Below are 19,879 nucleotides of genomic sequence, written 5' to 3'. Positions count from 1 at the left end.
TCCACTTGTTATATTCAGACTATGGTTTCTAAATTGAAGAAAAAATGAGTTGGGTATCACATGTTCTTTTACACCCATTATTGTGACCGTGTCAGTGATGATAATCTATCACTCTCTCTTCCGCTCAGCCCTCCTGCTGCCTCCCAGCTGCCCCGTCTGAACAGTGGGAATAAGAATAGACATTCAGAGCTCAGCCTCTGTCCTCATCGCTGCGCTAGCGGTCCTGGTCTGCATCAAACCACATGTTTGAAGTGAAGTGGCGGTCAAAAAGCCCTCGCCCTCGTCCGCTCCGCCTGCAGGGCGGTGTGGCTGCAGGGGCGGGACACGCGGTTTGGGTCAACCGTCCCACGGTGCCCTTCTGATTTTGGCTATCTTTTAGGTGTCTCTGCAGGGGTTTGGCCTTTTGAGTTGGCCTCCAACAACACACACAACACCCTCCCTCCTTCACTTCCCACTCCTCCTCAGTCTCGTACAGCAGCTTGTGCTCCATTGATTCAGCGGGTGTCGATACAAGCAGCGTTTTTGGAGCTCTAATTTTAGCTGCGCCGCAAGAGGCTGGTGTGGAGGATATTGATGCAGGATGTCAAGGAGTCGTGACGCATTCTCATTTCAGAAATACACCAGCGGAGCACTCGGGCCCTCTCCATTTTCGACCGTGTGAATCTGGGATACCGACAGGTCCAAAGAATGCTGTGATGGTAGGGTTTGAGCTCCAGTGCTGTTAAAAGTTGGGGGGGGGGGGGGGGGGGGGGCACTGGAGATGCCTTCCGGTAAAAGTGTGCAGCACTGTTGGTATGGATAAACGCGGTTCTACCCATGTGACAGGTGTTCAGTGTGCACCAGGATGAGGCATTAAGCCGAGGCAGCCCTGTGCTCGTGGGTGTGCGGCTGTGCGCGTGTCCCTGTGTATGCATCAGGGAGGGGATCGGGCTCCCAGCCAGGAAGCAGGGTGGGTACACCGTGTGACTGCACATGTTCACTCACCACCCTCCATTCCTGCAAGTCGCTGCATGTTTCTGTTTCACCATCCGAGGACTAAGGCGGTGGGAACGTGTCCGCCAAGTACAATTTGAACGAAAGTTCATCCCTTTTGTTTCCCTCTGTATGCTGCGTTGATTATGTGATGAAGACATAAAAGAAAAGACCAAGAGACGGATGATGCTGTCTAAATGCACCGTAGGTTATGATCATGGACTCGTTGGTTTTTGTAGTTTTCCTATGAATAGGTAGAATACAAAAAAACCCAGATTATCTGACATGTGACTCAGTTATTGTACAATATACCAAACTAGTGCTGGTAATAGAAGTGTAGCATATCCATATTGTGGTGGGAGACTGGACTGTTTGGTAGGACCGTCCCCTCTATTGTTGGGTTTGTTCTTAGTCCACTAAGATTTCTTCAGTGCAGGAGTTTTGTTGTTCTCTTTCATGCTGGATGACTTATTCTCTGGTAAACATTTAAAGTGGTGCTTTTGTGTGATACTTTGTGAAGAGTTTTACAGATATGCTGATTAATCAGCTCATCAGTTAGTTGCCAAAATGAGTGCTAGTCAACTAAGAATGTCTTTGGTCGAGGACAGCCCTGGATTTTGGATTACGTAATATGGTAATATGGTAATAATAAGTGCTGTCATTTCCCATCAAAAACTCTCCTTGTGTAACTATTTAGTGAAAGCACTAACTAGGGATACACCCATCTGAGTACCGAACCTGATCCCAGTGTTTAATCAATAAGCTGTATCCTCACTGTGTGGGAGAGACGGGGAAGGCAACATCAGGCTGGATTCAAGCATTCCTTTCATAACCTTTTACAACACAATGACACAAATAAATACATAGTTATACATTCACTGAATTATTATTTATCAAAATAATACTTTGTACTCCAGCAACGTGGTGAATAATCTTCAAGATTAACAGTAATCACAATTCAAATGTATAACTAAAATTCTAGTATATAATGTATTTAAACATAGAACTGAATTGAATAGATCAGCCCCATTGTCACTATACCCAGTCCAGATATTTGAGTCAGTATCAGCGCATCCCTAACAATCAACCCTATAATATCGTATCAATATCGATACATTTGGTCACAAATATGGTGAGATTTGATTATTATGACTTTGTGAAGGGGCACGGCAGCAAATGATGTAATGTTGATGTAAATGCATGTTAATAGTGAGAAAATAAAAGGTGTTTTTCTGGCCATAAAGAAGCCGTTGGGACATTGAATGTGCACTACCCATCTTTTAGATGTCAGTCTGTCGGTTAAGTGTCGCCTCACCTTACTGAATGTGCTTTCACGTGCTGTTGGATGGATGTCTCCCTATGCATAGTCCCAGCCCGGCTCTTCAGATGTGGCTGCCGACGCTGTGCTAAGTGCTGTTTGTGTGTCTGCAGGAGGGACAGCAGCTTGGTGAAAGAGGAGATCAAGGCGTTCCTGGGGAACAGGAGGATCTCTCAGGCCGTGGTGGCACAAGTTACCGGTTAGTAGCGCCACCGACACACTCTGACACCCTGCAATACAAAGAATACAAAGAAGATGAGGTGGGGCGGCTTCTTTTATAGAAAGTTAGAAAATGTCGTCAGCTAATAATATGTGCACTTACGGTTCAGGAGCTTACCGTAAATCTCAGTTCAACACATGGACGCACTAGCAGGGTTTCATGATGTTACAGCTGGGTCTTTGTGTGTCAAATCAGAGGTTTTTGTTAACATTTTAGAATTTGATCAGACCTCATAAATATACAAAATTTTTAGGATTGCGGATTTATCGGGAATGTTATCATTTTTGTCCCCTAACAAACCAGGCAGGAAGCCATTTTTTGGGTTAAATATCTTCAGACGTATAAGTTGTAGAGCCATGACGATTGGTAAGGGCACAGACAGAGCAGTGTACAAGAGGTATAGTGATTGAAAGGCACATGTCATAGATTACATTACTGACACATCAAAAGAAGTGCAAAAGTGTGTGGTTTTAGTGTCCCCAGGCAGTCACCCAGCGTATATACACATGGATGTTCCAATACTTCCAGCTAAAAACACAGCATTTGATTGATTGCTATGCTTTTACATAAACAGAATGCAGATATGGCAGTTATAATGAGCCATGGTTGCAATCTGTTACCTTTTTCTGATGCCAAAACGTCAATGAGGACTAGCGCCATGTAAATCTGTGTGATAAGGAGTCCATAAATATTGTCTTCATGTTTGAATTTATCAAGATATGAGGCTTATTATGCCCAATTATATTTTACATGACTGTTTCCTAGTTTGTTCACTGACTATTTCACAATGCAAAGATTGAAATTCATTCATTTTATAATGAAAGTAGGTCCTGTGAAATAAATACAAAAATATTGGTATCCATCTTTGCAAACCTGTCTTTGCAAAGTGTCCAGCAGTATTAGTGGCTATGACCTGTGTGAGAGACAAGCGACGGGAGAAGAAATACATTCATGACCTAAATAGAGAGAACCCCCCCTCTAGTCTGTCTGTCTTGAATTCTTCCAAGGGTCGTCCTGAAATCTAGTTGTTGTGATTGGCTGTCTCTGCAGGCATCAGCCAGAGCAGGATCTCCCATTGGCTGCTGCAGCACGGCTCCGACCTGAGCGAGCAGAAGAAGAGGGCCTTCTACCGCTGGTACACGCTGGAGAAGACCACACCAGGTACGGCCCAGTCGGGCAGCTCGTTGAAGGGCTGTGAAGAGGCATGCACTGCACTCATCAAGGCCGTAATACAAATCAACACTTTAAAGCTGAAGTTGGAGAGTTTTAAAGTTGGATGTTAAGATAGCAGAGGAGCGTGGCTCACTAATCACAGTAGGGGGGGGATTGCAGAGAGGGAAGCACAGTAGGAAAACACGCTGCTGCCAGCACTTTCCTAATGAGATAAGTAGAAGTAGACGGCGTCTTGTGCTCTATGTGCTGCAGAGATGAGATGTGATGTACAGTATATGATGCCTCGGCCTCCTTATATGTCAGTGGAAGCTTGTTGAAGTGGGATGTGAATCAGAGGCCGGTGGAGACGAAGGAAGATGAGGTTGTAACAGCAGCAGTTTGTAGGAGCTGAATTTGAACTTAGTGTTAGCCTTTAGGCTGAGTCGCACCCAAGCGACAACCTCCGGTTCTGACGAGTGAAGCCGATGCGGAACTGTCGTAATACTTAACAAGTGTCTCTACTGACCAGCAGGGGGCGACTCCTCTGGTTGTAAAAAGAAGTCCGATTGTATAGAAGTCTATGAGATAGTACAAGATGTACATCCTGTGACGGGGTATCAAAATCACACGGACGGACATGAAAGGCGTTCTTGTTGTGTAATTATGTTATTGCATAAAACAGGGAAGTATTCTTTTGCAAACATTGGGAAAAGCCTTCAGGGGTTCAAGATGACTTTTAGTTAAAAGGAAAGAAGAGAAGTTCTTACAATTGTGCACCTCCGGATCCTTTCATGGAATCACAGAAATAACATCAAGTAACATTAAGTTTCACGTTCCTAGCAGGCGGCAACCTCCGGGTCTGAAAAGTGAAGACAATGCTGAAGTGTCTTAAAGCTGCATTCTCTCTCCTGACCATCAGGGGGCGACTCTTCTGATTGTATAAAAGTCTATGAGAAAATGACTCTACTTCTCTCTTGATTTATTACCTCAGTAAACATTGTAAACATGAGTTTATGGTCTCAATCTCTAGTTTCAAGTCTTCTTCAAAACAGCATGATGTTCATTTAGTAAATTATGGTCCATTTAGAGTCAAACAGACCATAAAGCAGGGTATGATTTAGGGGCGGGGCTACACAGTGATTGACAGGTCCCTACCGCTACCAGAGACGTGTACAGAGTCTCTATGTCACTTCTTCGCATTCCAAATATGCTAACTTCCATTTATCAGATGCTAAAAAATCAACAAGATGGCGACGGCGAAATCGAGCAAAATGATGAAGTTCTTGAAGAAAGTTCAGGGACAGACTGGACCTACAAGAGCTGAAACAGGAAGCTCTTTTTCTTTCCTTACTGTTCTGTTGTGTTGTTTTATCCTCTATTATTTGTCCATCTTGCTCCATTAATTTGGTCCGACAAGATTTCCTCAAATGTTTTGTTGAGAAACGCATAGAAGCACCAAAGTGAACTTGTCTCCATCAGGTGGCTGTTATGGTAGTTTTGTTTTTGTGGAGACGAGACGTCAACAGATGAGCGTCGACTCACACAACTTTGAAATCCACACTTCACTGCAATTGGTAAACAGCACAGAAAAACTGCAGGCCTCACGCTGGCTTCGGTTCCCCCCTGTGCACATATGCGCGTGCCGTGTCGACCTACAGCCAGACACCCCCCCCCCCCACGCCTCGTCCTCTGCGGCATGTTCCTCGGTGGAGCCCTGCCAACACCGACGGCAGCGCAAGCGGCTCGATGCTATTTCTGTCCAGACGGAGATGGGCCTCCATCGCTGCTGCAGAGGAGCAGCGACGCCCCGCTCACGCAGCTCTCGATAACCCGCACTGTTGCTGGGCGACCCAGTTAGGCCGTGCTCACAATGAGGTTCTGATACCGAGCCCGCGATGTATATCTAAGCTGTTACGGGGCTTGTTTAATGAGGTTTTCTTTTTTTAGTGCAAATCAAATCTTTTGTGTGCTTTTCTTTTCTGCTGCGGTCGTGATTTCAGACGAGTCTTTGTCAGCGCTATTCAGTCGGGTTTATAATCACAATGTGTTATGAGATGTGCAGAAGGCGCCGTGCATTCTGGGCTCTCTGGCTGTTGGCTGCCGCTACACGCGTTATGATTACATTGTGTTTTTAGACTTTAACCGGCACTATCGGTGCTTTGTAATGTTCACAGCTTCCGAGCCACAAACTCACCCGCAGACAGTGTGTGTGTGTCATGTATGATGACTCTTCCTGTACCCTCTCCATGTGTAACTTCCTGCTGCTTCCAGGTGCCACTCTAAACATGCGGCCAGCTCCGTTACCTCTGGAGGAAATGGAGTGGAGGCAAACCCCGCCCCCCATCACCACCGCACCCGGGACCTTCCGGCTGCGTCGGGGAAGTCGCTTCACTTGGAGAAAAGAGTGCCTGGCAGTGATGGAGAGGTGAGGGGGGGAAGAGCAGTGGATTAAAGATGATGAATGGAAGTTTGTTTCATAACTCCTCGCTTATTTCCACATGGAGTTGAGGAAACATTGCTATCCTCTGTGAGAACAATGAGCCCGGCCGGGACCGCACACGCAACCCCAGTTTGTCCACGTCGTCCTTGTGCAGTGAAATTAATTTAATCACTGCGACTCTTCTATTTTTAGCTACTTCAACGACAACCAGTACCCAGACGAGGCCAAACGGGAGGAGATAGCAAACGCCTGCAATGCTGTCATTCAGAAGCCAGGTAAACCCCAGAAACCAGGGATCCACAGAACAATTAATGCAAACGTTTTGACGGGTGTGATTGATAATGGCTTCATTTGCTGGTGACTAATATTCCTGTATATGATGTAAATATTCTGAACGTTACCGGGGAGATGTTCCCTATCTACACAGCCAGTCAGCCATGCATCGTTGAGGGAGCTGATGGATTAAAAAAAAAAAACAGGGTTGGAACAGACTGGAACAAAAAGAAATGACTGAAAAAAAGCATTATTGTGAATGGTGAGGAAGCGATCCAAGGTGCACTGAGTGACCGGAGTGTCATGTGATCTGTTTCAGGGAAGAAGCTGTCTGATCTGGAGAGGGTGACCTCCCTGAAAGTTTACAACTGGTTCGCCAACCGTCGCAAAGAGATCAAGAGACGCGCAAACATTGGTAATGTGGCTTTAGGGAGGGACCACACTGTCAATTAAGACTTTTGAATGCAGCAGATTACATCCCTTTGTGTTCAGCCACTATTTCATATTTAATAACAGCAATTATTTAAAAAATGTATGCATTGAATGGCTCATTATTAATTAGATCCATCACTATAATTAGCTCGATGATTGTTAATTGGTCACCTAATATGTTTAATGACTGCTGTGAACCAAAAAAAATCCTCTTGCCGCCTGCATTAACCTAGTTGGCAATGAGGTTTGTAAAATAGAACGTCCTTTAACCGGCAAGCCGAGGGACTAGAGGACGCAAGTAAAGCCTGTGCTAATGTGCTAATTTACATCCCTCTACAGCAGGGCTCCTGTCCTCCACAGTCCTGTCAGACGAGCTGCAAATGGCTTGTTTATCACTGTTAACTGTATAAAAGTGGATAATCGTAAAATGTCACAGTTTAAATGTTAATGTTTAGGTTGGTGTGGACAAGTTTGCAGGTCATACTCCTACAAAATGTTCAGAGTAGCAGAATTTAGACTTTTCAACCATTTATCCATTACTTTTAACTATTTGAACTGTTTATCCATTACTGTTAGCTAACTATTTATTACTGTTGAACTATCTATTAAAACTAGTTTTCAATTAGCTCTCAATTGCAACATGCTGATCCCAGTGTTCAATAGTTACAGCTGACTCAGTATGTCAACATACACTCAGTGAGCACTTTAGTAGCTCCACCTGTTAGATCACCTGGTATCAATGTTCACTGTCGGCGGTGATAATTCAAATTTGCAATATGCAATACATTTAACAAAGTGCCACTGAGGTTAAAAAAAACTTTTTTAAATCAAATTGTAGTTCCTATTTTTTCAGATAAGTTCAGCTACTCCACAATCTTTGCATGCACCTCTGCTGGGGAGTCGCTGCCCATTAGTATGAAATGAGGGACATTATCAGTGACCCATCGTAAATCTAATAATCCATCCTCTTCCTCCAAGAAGCCACAATCCTGGAGAGTCATGGGATAGACGTCCAGAGTCCAGGGGGACACTCCAACAGCGACGACATCGATGGGAACGACTTCTCAGAGCAGGTAGGGAGCGATTGGGACCCATCAAACCAGACAGCACTGTGAACCAGATATCTCTTCTCCGTCTGTTACAGCCTCAGCGTCTTCATTTTGGTTTATATTTCTTTTTGTTTTTATGGACCAGCCTCACATCCATCCCTCCACATCCTAGGGTCACTCTGTTTTCACTCAGTATTCCAGTCATTAGTCAAACGGATCATTCAATTTAAATGTTTACATCAGCTGAGTTCACTGATTAGCTCCCCTCTCTTTGGTTGACGTTAATGAGTGAGATCAGCAGCTTATGGTGTTCGCTGGCACATCACTCTTCACAAATACACACACCGAGAGATATTACAAAAACACTTCAACTGCTGTTGAATATAAATGTCCTCCAAAACTGTTGCTCGAGGCACATTAATTAACAAACGGCCGCTCTCTCCTGCTTTTTCCTGCCACCAGTGGAAACTAAGCGGGAGCGATGGAAAGCAGCAGCGCTCCGTATCATTGTAGAAAGCTACAACTGAAGCCCTGTAGCTTTACTCTAGATTGCACAACACGCTAACCCTCCTGTGAAGTCCCGGCTGCTGAAAGTAAAACCAGCTAAAGTTAAAGTTGACCGCTCAAGCTAATGAGTAATGAACAGAGGCCGCATTTAATCTGTGAAGCAGGGAAGTGTGAAGAAGAGCGTTCAGAATAGTTTTCATTTCTCCATTTTTATTTTATTTTTATTCTACTTGGCTAAATGGTGACCCTTTATTTCCTGCAGGCATGTGACCTGCCCTATTTTGACAAGAGACCTCTCAGTCGACCTTTTGGCCTTTACCGACTGGAGCCCACCTCGCCAACACAGGTACACCCGCACAGAAATGCCGCAACGTGTTGCCCACAACGCGGGTACACCCGCACAGAAACACCGCAATGCATTGCCCACAATGCTGCATGTGGATTATTAGCAGGATCTGGTTCTCCTTGACCTGGGTTAGATTTTAGTGATTCTGTTGCTGCATATGGTGGTGCCTGTGGTTGCAGGATGCACAGTCCAAAGAGAGGGCAAAGGAAACTCCCAATGCACTCACACAGAGGTGAAGCGCTCTTCACAGGTCTACTCTGATTACAAGTAGCCGTCAGAATGCAGTAATCAGGCAGCATGTCACGTTAACGTTGATTTGATGCCATCGCTCACCCTCAGTTGACCGTAAATAATTAGCTTTTCATGATTACTGTGATTGTTGACTTCATGTTTTTGGTTCGCAGCTCCTTGTATGATCATAGTATATTATCCTCCAAATGTACAGACTAATATGTGCTGAGTTAGCATATCCAACATCACAACATCAACATGTTTTCCTTTATCTCTACAGTCGCAGAGCACTTTTCATTACATCTTTATCTATTCAGCCTCAAAGGGAATCAAAGACATTTAAAGGTTTTTTTCCACTGCCATCTTTAGCAGAGATCGTCCTGATGTCATGTTATATGAAGCTAGAGCCAGACTGACTTTTTTATTTTGACTTTTTGAAAACATCTGCCTGTTAGCACCTCTAAAGCTCACTAATTAACCCTTTATATTTAGTATTTATATGAAGTTTAAAAAAGACGTAGTTTTAAAGAAGGTTTAAAGAGACTTCCTGTGGCTTTTTAAAAATCCTTTTCAGGACATATAACGTGTTGATTAGTGATCCTTTGAGGTGCTAGTTGAAAGATATTTCAACTTTTGGATAAAGCAAGGCTATCTGTTTTCTCTTGCTTTCAGTTTCTATGCTAAGCTAAGCTAACTGTTGATCATGTGCTAAGCCTCGCCCCCATTTCTCACTGTTGCTACACCTGTCAAGCCTTCTCTTCTGTCGCTCAGCACATGTTGGGCTTTACAATGATCACAGTTACCAATTAGAATTCTTTGTTATTGATTTCAGACAGCGGTACACATTAGTAGCCGGGAACTGTCACCGGCCGAGTATAAAAGCTAACACGAGTTGGTTGAAGACGGCGTCTTCACAATGTTACCAGCTGACTCAATTTCATAAGGAGTTAATATGCACTATGAGTATGATGAAGAAGAGCAGACAGTTCTTCTGTAACGCAGCCTTGTTTGGCTGCTTAGCTGATGTACACGTCTGTGTTTTCACTGCTAACATTTAGCATGAGCACTTACCGTTGAGTTTACTATTTTGGGTTTAGCGGGGGTTCTTTTAGTGTTATCTTTCCTCAATTCAATAAAGAGCAGCACAGGGCTTTATAGTCGGCCCTAACACCGGGCTACTGCTGCAGCTAACACTGATAGCTCACACTAGCTGTTTAATGACTTTCCTACACTTTTGCTCTTGTGTTTTTGGAAAGGATGAGAAAAGACACTACCACTACTTTGCACAGCCTCACACACACCACTTCAACACCCAGAAGTCCAAAGCTTGACAGGCCTGCTCAGTCAGAGTAGGGTAGGTTCTACTGCTCACATGCTGATTCCTGACCATACCCCCCCGCCCCGCCCCCCCTGTCCCTGTCTCAGGACGACAGCGCGGCGCACAGCGAGCACCAGGACCCCATCTCTCTGGCCGTGGAGATGGCTGCCGTCAACCACACCATCCTGGCTCTGTCCAGAACCGGAGGGGTCCCCAACGACATCAAGACCGAGTCCCTGGAGGACGAGTGAACTGCACGGGGGGAACGGGACCAGAGGGGGGGAGAAGGAGGAGTGAAAAAGAAAAAGAGAGATGGAAATAATGCTACTTAGTAAACCATGTGAATCTGTCCCTCAGCCTTCCCTCCTCCTCTCCTCTCCAAAGTCTACAGGTAATCCCCCCCCACAATATACTGACACAGCTGGCAGGAACGGATCACCACACGTTCTCTGATCTCCATGAAAACGTTCCACGGAAAGAAGAAAAGGGGGCAATCCAGGCCTTTTAACCCCCCCAAAAATGGTGGCCCTCGTCTGTGATTTGTGTCTCTGAACTCACCCCCTCCCCCCTGAACACACTATCTCCTCACAGGATACCTCTTCTCTCCCCGTCCAGCCTAGTTGTCTGAGCCGACCCTCAGTCTCTCTCACCTCAGCGTCAACCTCAGATAATAACGTGTACTGTATATATAATATATATATATATATATATATATATATAATATATATATATAATATATATATATATATATATATATATATAATATATATATATAATATATATATATATATATACACACACACACACACACACACACACACACACACACACACACACACACACACACACACACACACACACACACACACACACACACACATCTATATGGTTCTTATGGTTCTCAGTCACACTCTACCTACGTACCCCTCAAGAGTCGCCCTTTGATCATGCAGCCTCCTATTGTCCGGTGAAGGATGGATGCTGAGTTGTCCTTCTCTCATCAGCAGACAGAAACCCCACCTCTGTAGTCCTCGGTGGAGCGGCTCCTCGGCTCCTCGTCTCCTCAGTCGAGCTGCTGTTGGATGAAAACCTCTAGAAAGAAGTAGCCTTAAACCTCGAGGCTGGCCTTAACAACTGCACCTTTACTTTTTTGCAGTACACGGCAGGTTTTCAAGTTTTTCTTTCTCTCCCTGAGAACAAGGAACAACAATAAACTTTTTAGTATGCATAGTTTAAAAAAAAAAAGTCTAAATCCATGTTCAGGTTTATATCCAACAGCAGCAGCAGTAGTTTCAGTTCTTTCACCTGCATTCCCTCTGTGTGCTTTTAGCCCAGACGGCGTCCGGATATACAATCATTCTGCCTTGCTATTTAGCTTCCCAGTGACTCTATCGTTAAGTACTCGAGGCTACGAGAATGAAATGTAGGGTCAATGTGATAATCAAGCAAACTTAAGCGATCTAATAAAGGGATTCGTGCTTTGTTTTTAAACGTCATCCATGCCAAAGGAGAAGACGCTCGGAGCGAAGAGCTGGGAGGCTGAGCTGATCTGAGTCCAAAGCGATGTCTAACTGCTGTCCGTAGGTCGTCCTCTCGTACGCGGGCCTGACCCGACAGCGGGCCCGCGTCGGTACAGGTATTAGCAGCCAGACGTATGACGACAAAATACCCCGAAGCTATCTACTATTTGTTCTGTGACGATGCCTCTTTATAATAGCCTCAAGAATGTGCTTTCAGAATACTTTTTCTTTTTTTTTAATAACTGTGGTATCAAATTCGACTAAATCCATCCCGGAAATGTTTTAGAATATCACAACTTTGTTTCATCTAAATAGCCTCAAAAGGTAAAAGCACCGCTCTGAAGGGAATCAAAGACATTTAACGTTTCCAAAACAATCTTTGAGGACAGATCCTTGTTATGTCTGTACGCTAATATGAAGACAGTTAGCTTAGCCTACTACGGTTAGCCTACTACGGGTTAGCCTACTACGGTTAGCCTGACTTTGTCTAATGGTTGATTAAATCTGCATGCTAGCATCTCTAGAGCTCACTAATTAACCCGTCTACTCAAAGCCATACAAAATAATGAAGTTTAAAAAAAGAGAAATTGTGGTTTTCCAAAAGCTTATGCGCTGAAACAATTTCTTTGCCCTTTTTTTAATACTTATACAGACGATATCACGTGTTAATCAGTGAGCTTTTGAGGCGCTAGTTGAAAGATTAAATCACTTTTGGACAGAGCCAGGCGAGCCGCTTTCTCCTGCTATGCTATGCTAAGCTAACTGTGACCTCTCTGTAACTGTATTTAGCATTCAGGCATGAGAGGTATCGATCTCTCATCTCACTCTCAGCAAGAAGGCAAATAAGCGTATTTCTCAAAATGTCAAACTATTGCTGTAAAGGGAACCCCGGCCTTAGTGATGGTTTGGGAGAACTGGGAAAATATTCTACAAAGCAGTTATGTAATGCCTCATGTTTTAAATAGCCAAATATGGACACGGTGTTTCAGATCGTCTGGATTGTGCTTGTAGAGCGGCTCCCTGGTCTGTAGTCTAGTAAAGCCCTATTTAAATATACCGCTTCTGTGTGTACCAAGCTCGGATACAGTGACTCGGTACTGGGAACTGTTTCAAAAAGAAAGGGTTGAAAGATAAAAACAATATGTATTTATACTCATTTTTTTTAAATGGTAATGTACAAAAAAAATGACATGTTTTGAAATGAAACATGCTTTTATTGTTAAATTAATCGAGCGTTTTAATTTCTCCATGATCATTTGACTGAACAACAGTCTCTCCCCGTTTGTGTCGGAGGTAGGAAGCTGTTTTTGTGAAAGATGAAAAATGATGCACCTTATTTAGAGTAAGAACTGCTGTTGACGAAGCTCAACGTGTGACTTTCCCTTCCTTGAAAAATAGAAACTGTCCAGTATGCTGTGACGGGGCTGCTGTGAAAACCATTTCAGTAGATTACCGTGTGATGTTCTATCAAAGCCCAGTGTGTGTTGTTCAATCCCTGAAACCAGGCCACACCAAACTCCATAGTGAAATGTCGGATTTTAACGTCGCACAGTACAAAACGCATCATATGGCTCAGAGAAATAGTTACATTCACAATGAATACTACATTTACATTATTTATGACTAGAGACCGACTCCTTTTAGATTTGTATGAAAATATAATGCAGTTCCATCTCGTTGCTGTACTATTGAAGTTCTCGTCACCAGTGCCCGCGCTAAACGGACTAGTTGCTTGCAGCTTTCTGGAGGACCGCTCATCGGACCGACTTCACACTCGACACTGTGCTTCCTTGGCTCCTCAGCAATACACCCGCCAAGTGGGAAGAAGATCGGATGAACGATATCCACGAAAATTACTGTTAAATATGTCCCGAGAATATCCGGTCTGTTTTTATTGGGAGAGCGAGATGTACCCAGCATGCCGTTGGGCGGTGTAGCGGTTAATCGAGGTTCCTTCTCATTACGCTGTAATAAAATATAAAAGTCCTTTAGATCTCACCCACACATTATTTAAGATTGTATGACCCTCTGATCTTTTCTATGGAGTTTGGCGTGACGCTGTCTCCCCATACAAACAGTCCTGCGTGTTAAACAGTGCGTTTAGAGGTTCTCCTCTCACTGTGAGACACTTTTGAATGAATTGCCTCAGTGGGTGAGAGATGCCACGGCCCAATTAGCAAGTATACATTTTTTGTTTTTTTTAATTCAGCAGTATTTGGTGTGAGCATTCAGGCTCGACAGAATTGTTTCACGGGGTGAAAGAAACCCCTCAGGTGCTCGAGAAGGTTTCGGTGCTTTTCCCAGAGAAAAGTGGAGACGGATGAATCTTTGACGTGAAACCTGAGCCCTTACTCTGAAGGGGCGTCCTCTCGTGCGTCAGGGTCTACGAGTCCACTTCATCCCAATATAGCTCTAAGAGGACTGAATGCTGTTGTATCAATCTCCAATCTAGTTATGTTCAAAATTACTGTATTGCCCATTTCAGAATTTAGTGCCTTTTTTGGACAGTAGACTGTTCTGTAATTAAGATGTAGTATATATACATTTTTTGTACAGTTTCTTTGTTCATTTTTTTAACTTGTGTTTATTTTAGTATGATATATATATGTATACATATATACATATATATATATATATACATATATATACATATATATATATATACATATACATATATATATACATATATATATATATACATATATATATATATATAATGTACAAGAGAATAAAGCTATATCAATGAGACTTCCTGTGTTCATTATCTTGTTTTCTACAAAGATGGATCACACATCGGATGACAGGAGCAGAATGAAATTTATTTAATATAAGAAGGTGATTTTGCTTTTCACCCTCGATATGTCTTCATCTTTAAATAAATAAGCATTCAGGCATAGTATAAAATATCTTGTTTACCAAACAAAAATGAATACCAATAATCACTCAAGTATCCCCATGCACACAGTAGAATATGAACAAAATATTCCATTTAAAAAGAAGTCACTTCCAATCAATCTTGACATAAGATTAAACACGTTGCAAACTTTCAGTAGAATTTGTCAGAAAAGTGAGTGCAAGATCATTCTTTTTCCTAAAACAGTAGATCACACATTCAAGAGCCAAAATGAGCTCCAGTGAAACAGTTAAACCGTCAGCGGGTTGGTACATCAGTAAGGCACAGCGGCTGAGTAGTAGTCGGTATATTTCAAGGCACAAGTATAAAACTAACGATACCAAGAGGTACAAAATGTTGGAAGTCCATACAATACATGCAGCTGTATAATACAGTATGAGCACGTGAAGGTGTCGCGTAACCTTTGGAGTTTAGATTGGTTTAACATTCTTTTGCCTGACAAGTGGAATAACATTAAAAAGAACAGATGTGCTGATTTTGAGACAGTCCTCTGAAATGAATCTGAGGAAAGAGTGTTCTTTGCATAGACAAAACTAAAAAACATCTACATTTTCTGATAAAACAGTATTTTTCAATCCCTCAGTGCATCAGGTATGATACTGTGGCTACATGTGATGGTGAGAGGGTTCTCTCTTCTGTCACAGCAGTGTGGACTGAATCATCCCTCGTCTCCCAAACTTGCAGTGGAGGACCCGATGCAGTGAAGCCTGTAGTCGATCGGGCCAAATCAAACCGTATCTGAAAGCTTACCCTATAATCACGTCTACCGGCTGCTGCATGCGTGTGCGCCACAGTTAGCCACTCGGCAGATTGTGAGCCTCAAGTGTTCCACGACTTGCGGTTCTCTCCTTTCGGTCGGCCGGTCGATGCCCCGCCACCTTCGCCTTTGGCCAGAGCGGTGAGGGCTGCCAGGTTGGGGCTGGATCCAGACAGGTTGGCACTACGGCGCTTCTGCTGTTGGCGGCGGCGCTTACCACCAGCCCGGCTCACCCTGTCCGGCCTCACCAGCACGCCGTAGCCGGGGTTACAGTGGAAGTAGTGCTTGCCTCCCACTGAACCGTCATTCTTTCCTGGAGAAAAGACAGAGAAAGGTACGTTTGGTGATGGAGGTAAGTAGAATGCATCAAGAAGCAACAGGACTGGGTGCCGTTGTGCTCACCTGCTGGTACCTCCAGTTCCACACCAACCCAGGTACCTTTTGCAAAATCCGTGGGTCCAACGTACCGGACGGCGCCGCTCTTATTGTTCCCCACGGTCACAAACTCCCCTTCTTTCAGCCAGTCGGGAAGATCTGCGGCTGCATCTCCTTCCTCAGAGTCCGAGATGATTTCCAGGCTTTCCATCGGCACAGAGAGGTTGAGGCCTGCCCCGAGGCTGCTGGTCCGGTCCACCTGTGCGGGCTTCTCTTCCTCCTCACCCACTATACGCTGGAAGGACTTGAGGTCTGAAGACTTGACTTTCTGAATCTTGAAGGGGTTTGCCACTGAGGCATCAGGTTTGAGGGTCTGAACACTGGGCGGAGAAGGAGCTGGGGCTGAGGTGGCTTCCTTTGATGCGTTGGCAGGTGTTTCCTGTTGGACCTCATCTGTGGTTGAGGATGAAGTCGGCATGGAGGGGCCACCTGGGTTTGAGGCCTCAGAAGTGGCTTGTTCTTTGGGCGGAGCTAAAAGAACCAACTCTTCACATGGGGCAGGAGCTGGAACCAAGACCACAGCCGGGACCTCGGACACAGCCGGGACCTCGGTCACAGCCGGGACCTCGGACACAGCCGGGACCTGGGACACAGCCGGGACCTGGGACACAGCCGGGACCTCGGACACAGCCGGGACCTCGGACACAGCCGGGACCTGGGACACAGCCGGGACCTCGGACACAGCCGGGACCTCGGACACAGCCGGGACCTGGGACACAGCCGGGACCTGGGACACAGCCGGGACCTCGGACACAGCCGGGACCAGATGTGGAGCTGGATCTTGAGCACTGTTGAGGGTTGTTTGGTCTTGTCTGGGCTGCTGTGGGACGATTGTTTCAGACTGACTTTGAACTTCTTGAGCAGACACTTGAGCTTCTGTCTCGTCTGTGGCAGCTAGCTTGAGTTCTTCAGTCAGAGGCGTTTCTGGTTTTGAGGGGACCGTCTGTGAACATTCTGTCTGCTTGTTTTTTTTCTCTTGTACCAACAATGAATCTTTAGGTGACTCTGAATTGTCCAATTGTTCTGATCCAATATGGTCAATGGCTGAGTCTTGCTTTTGTTTGGTCTGGCACAGCAAGTCTGATTCTGCAGCTGAATCCGGCTCTCCTTGCTCCATCAACTGGGCCGACAGAGACCGATCAGGTTCTTGAGGTTCTTTCTTCAGGTCGGAATCCGATGGAGTATCGTCTGGTTCGGGCGAGTCGGTCCTCTCTTCGGCCGCCTCATCGTCCAAAACCAGCAGTGACTCCCGAGGCTCCGATTGGTCCACGTGGATAAACTCAGAGTAAGTGTCATATTGCATCACGTCATCGTCTTCTTCCTCTTCATCGGGCACCACCTCGAAGCCGTTGGTTCTGCTGCCGGATGACTCGGGCAGGTCCCAGCTCAGCGTGTAGACGTCCGACAGCGTGGCTGCAGACATGCTGGTCGACACGTATCCGCTCGGCGGGCTGAGGGCGGACTCTTCTGTCTCCGGGATGATCGGCGGTGGGAGGGGCATAGATCTGGGGCTCTCGGTTTGGAAATCGAGAGGAATGATTTCCTCAACGTCAACCTGTGAGGGGAGACCATGGCAATGGAGGTATTAGTGACTCAAAATGCAGCAGAAGGCGAAATCCGTTTCCATATTCTAGCAGTGATTTTGAAAAACTCTGCTCTGTTATTGCTCCAAGTCAGATCACAGATAAATTAGTCTGAATCACTGATTTGAATGCACTTAGACCTACACCTGGATGTATGGCCACATGGGGTGGATCATGAACAAAAGTGTAAAGACAACCTAGAAAGTTCATATGGGCAACAGTTGCTTATTTACACACCCAGCAGATGTGAAAACATTCTTTATTTGGAGTCGTGTCCAGCTGGCAAATGTTTTGTTCTCTTCCGCCTCCTGAGGGAAATATCTGGCTCTTTAGCTGCTGAATGCTGCACTATGTTCACCAGCTAGCTGCTAACCTCATCTGTCTGTTGTTTGGTGCTAACCATGGAACGGTTTACACTGAAAACAACGTTGATGAGAGCCGTGAGAGTCAACCCAACCGGTAAAGTTGTGGGATGTAAAAACCAAAACAAGACGCTAAAATCCCTCAATACAGCCGAGAGGTTAGAATCCAATAAAATAATAATAAAAGCAGGATAAGTGTTTTTCAATGTTAAGCACCATCCATTCATGCAACAGATGAAAAAAGTGTTTCTACTTAAAAGTGTTTAGTTGGATTTAATAGTTCCTGCTCAGAAAAACTGTTTTTGGCCCAAGATGACACACTGATGCATCATACATACGTGAGGTCCTGCATTATTTCTGGTAGACACTATCACACCGTGTGCGTTTGGAGAACTTACTGGCTGCTGATGTTTGCTCAAGCCCTCTTCAACACTGGCTGACTGCACCACGATGCGAGGCACACTCTGCGACACAAAGGGAACGCTCGGTTAATGACATTTTGAAATAAAACAACCTGAAATTTGCAAATCGGCGGCGAAAGCTCGTCGAGCAGATTTCACGGCGTGATCGCGAGCCGGTCGGTGTCATTTGGGTCCGGTTCCACCTGGAGATTAGATGAAAATTTAAGCCAGTGGATTTCCAAACCTGTTCATTAGACAAGAGTGCGTGAAGTGATGAGCTGCTAAAGCTTGTGACGGGAAGTAAAAAGATGTCAGATACTTCTGTGACAGCCTCACAGAAGACTACACTAGGCCACTTGGCCATCTGTTCCAATGTATTAGTGTGTTGTCACTGCACAATGTATTAGAAGAAATGTCACTGTAGTGATCAGCAGTCAAGATGTTGACATGAGATGCAGAAAGTGCAATAAAAATATTTGTTCATCAGATCACTCAGACAAATAATCATGATAAACGGTAAAAACAATGCGGGTAATTGCACCATAATTATGATTGCACCCACAAGCATGAATCCCTATTCAGTATGCTAGTCACCTCTAGCACTCCATATGATCTGCCAGCTGAATCAATATCGTGTGTGATTAGCTCTTGTGTTTGATGTTTAATAAATCAAGACAATCGTTGGACTGGGGATATTAATCAGGATGATTGCGTGACTCTGGGGGAGTTAACAGCAGCGCTTTGATTCTGGTCTCTGTGTGCTTTGTGCTCGGATCAGGACGACGACCTACAGGGACGACGTGTCCCCCATCAGACAGCAGGTCAAACACGTCCACCCTGTCCCTCTCTGGCTCGGGACAAACCTGCAAGTCGACACAACGCGTCAGGTGCACAACAAGGAATGGCTCTGAATATTCTAGAATGGACAGGTGTGCGCTGTGTTTCTATCTATAAATGTAGCCAGCACATGAAAACACAGTCAGACCTACAGTGTGAAGTATTTTGGATTTTGTCTGAGGCAACATTTCAAGCCCTTGAGGGTTACTTCAAGTCATCAAAGGCAATCCATCCACTGCACTGATTGTTGTTATAATCAAGCACTCATCGGATACACCAACGCCTCAACAGTCTGCTGATGTTGTCAAAACCCATGGCTTTTTGTTTCCGTGTTGACCTTTCCAAACACCTGTGGCAGGCATGGTGGAGCTCATTAGAGCAACAGCCTCAAACACTGCACCAACAAGGCTCCGCGGCACACCGGCTCCCCGATTAGCTCGAGGCTCCAATCAGTGGAAGCAGACGCCGTGGTGTTTGGCTGCAACGAGACGCCGCGGACGTCCCGGGAGATCAGTGGGCGAGGAGGCGGTGAAGGAGCGGGAGCGCGGGGGGGGGGGGGTTCCACCTGCTCAGAAGTGAACCCTCCTCTACACGCGGAGTGCTTGGGTCTCGGTGGGGGGGCTGTTTGTGGAGCTTCTGCTCTGATCACAAACACTACACGGCCCGTCAATCACTGCTACTGTGTGGAGACAGTTACAGTCAGAACCCGGGTGTGTCAAAGTGGCTCTGAACGACACACACACACACACACACACACACACACACACACACACACACACACACACACACACACACACACACACGATACGTTT

The 19,879-nt window shown here is 45.1% G+C and overlaps 2 protein-coding genes across 2 annotated transcripts; one reads left to right on the top strand and one right to left on the bottom strand.

Moving 5' to 3' along the window:
* Positions 1–901: 901 nt before the first annotated feature.
* LOC137890236 (homeobox-containing protein 1-like) lies at positions 902–10,931 on the top strand. The gene is made up of 9 exons (XM_068734396.1): positions 902–949; positions 2,404–2,489; positions 3,561–3,671; positions 5,934–6,087; positions 6,295–6,377; positions 6,695–6,790; positions 7,786–7,880; positions 8,626–8,709; positions 10,366–10,931. The coding sequence occupies exons 1-9, from the start codon at positions 909–911 to the stop codon at positions 10,507–10,509; spliced, it is 894 nt and encodes a 297-aa protein (XP_068590497.1). The 5' UTR covers positions 902–908; the 3' UTR covers positions 10,510–10,931.
* A 3,645-nt stretch (positions 10,932–14,576) lies between these two features.
* Positions 14,577–19,580, bottom strand: LOC137890235 (kinesin-like protein KIF13B). The gene is made up of 4 exons (XM_068734395.1): positions 19,022–19,580; positions 18,228–18,293; positions 15,852–17,439; positions 14,577–15,762 (listed from the first exon to the last, which is right to left on the bottom strand). Exons 3-4 carry the CDS (start codon positions 17,383–17,385, stop codon positions 15,512–15,514), a joined length of 1,785 nt encoding a protein of 594 aa, XP_068590496.1. The 5' UTR covers positions 17,386–17,439; positions 18,228–18,293; positions 19,022–19,580; the 3' UTR covers positions 14,577–15,511.
* Positions 19,581–19,879: the final 299 nt, after the last annotated feature.

This window comes from Cebidichthys violaceus, unplaced genomic scaffold (assembly GCF_023349555.1).
Source record: "Cebidichthys violaceus isolate CVI_PGR_0920_01 unplaced genomic scaffold, fCebVio1.0.p SCAF_633, whole genome shotgun sequence".
In the NCBI taxonomy this organism is placed as follows: domain Eukaryota; kingdom Metazoa; phylum Chordata; class Actinopteri; order Perciformes; family Stichaeidae; genus Cebidichthys; species Cebidichthys violaceus.
This window is presented reverse-complemented; position numbering and strand designations above follow the sequence as displayed.

Excerpts from the sequence above, each read along its gene's own strand:
- LOC137890235 (XM_068734395.1), bottom strand. The coding sequence starts at position 17,385 with ATGCCCCTCCCACCGCCGATCATCCCGGAGACAGAAGAGTCCGCCCTC. Across the intron at positions 15,763-15,851 it reads GGAACTGGAGGTACCAGCAG|GAAAGAATGACGGTTCAGTG; the intron begins GTGAGCACAACG and ends TCTTTTCTCCAG.
- LOC137890236 (XM_068734396.1), top strand. The coding sequence starts at position 909 with ATGCATCAGGGAGGGGATCGGGCTCCCAGCCAGGAAGCAGG. Across the intron at positions 2,490-3,560 it reads CGTGGTGGCACAAGTTACCG|GCATCAGCCAGAGCAGGATC; the intron begins GTTAGTAGCGCC and ends CTGTCTCTGCAG. Across the intron at positions 6,791-7,785 it reads CAAGAGACGCGCAAACATTG|AAGCCACAATCCTGGAGAGT; the intron begins GTAATGTGGCTT and ends TCTTCCTCCAAG.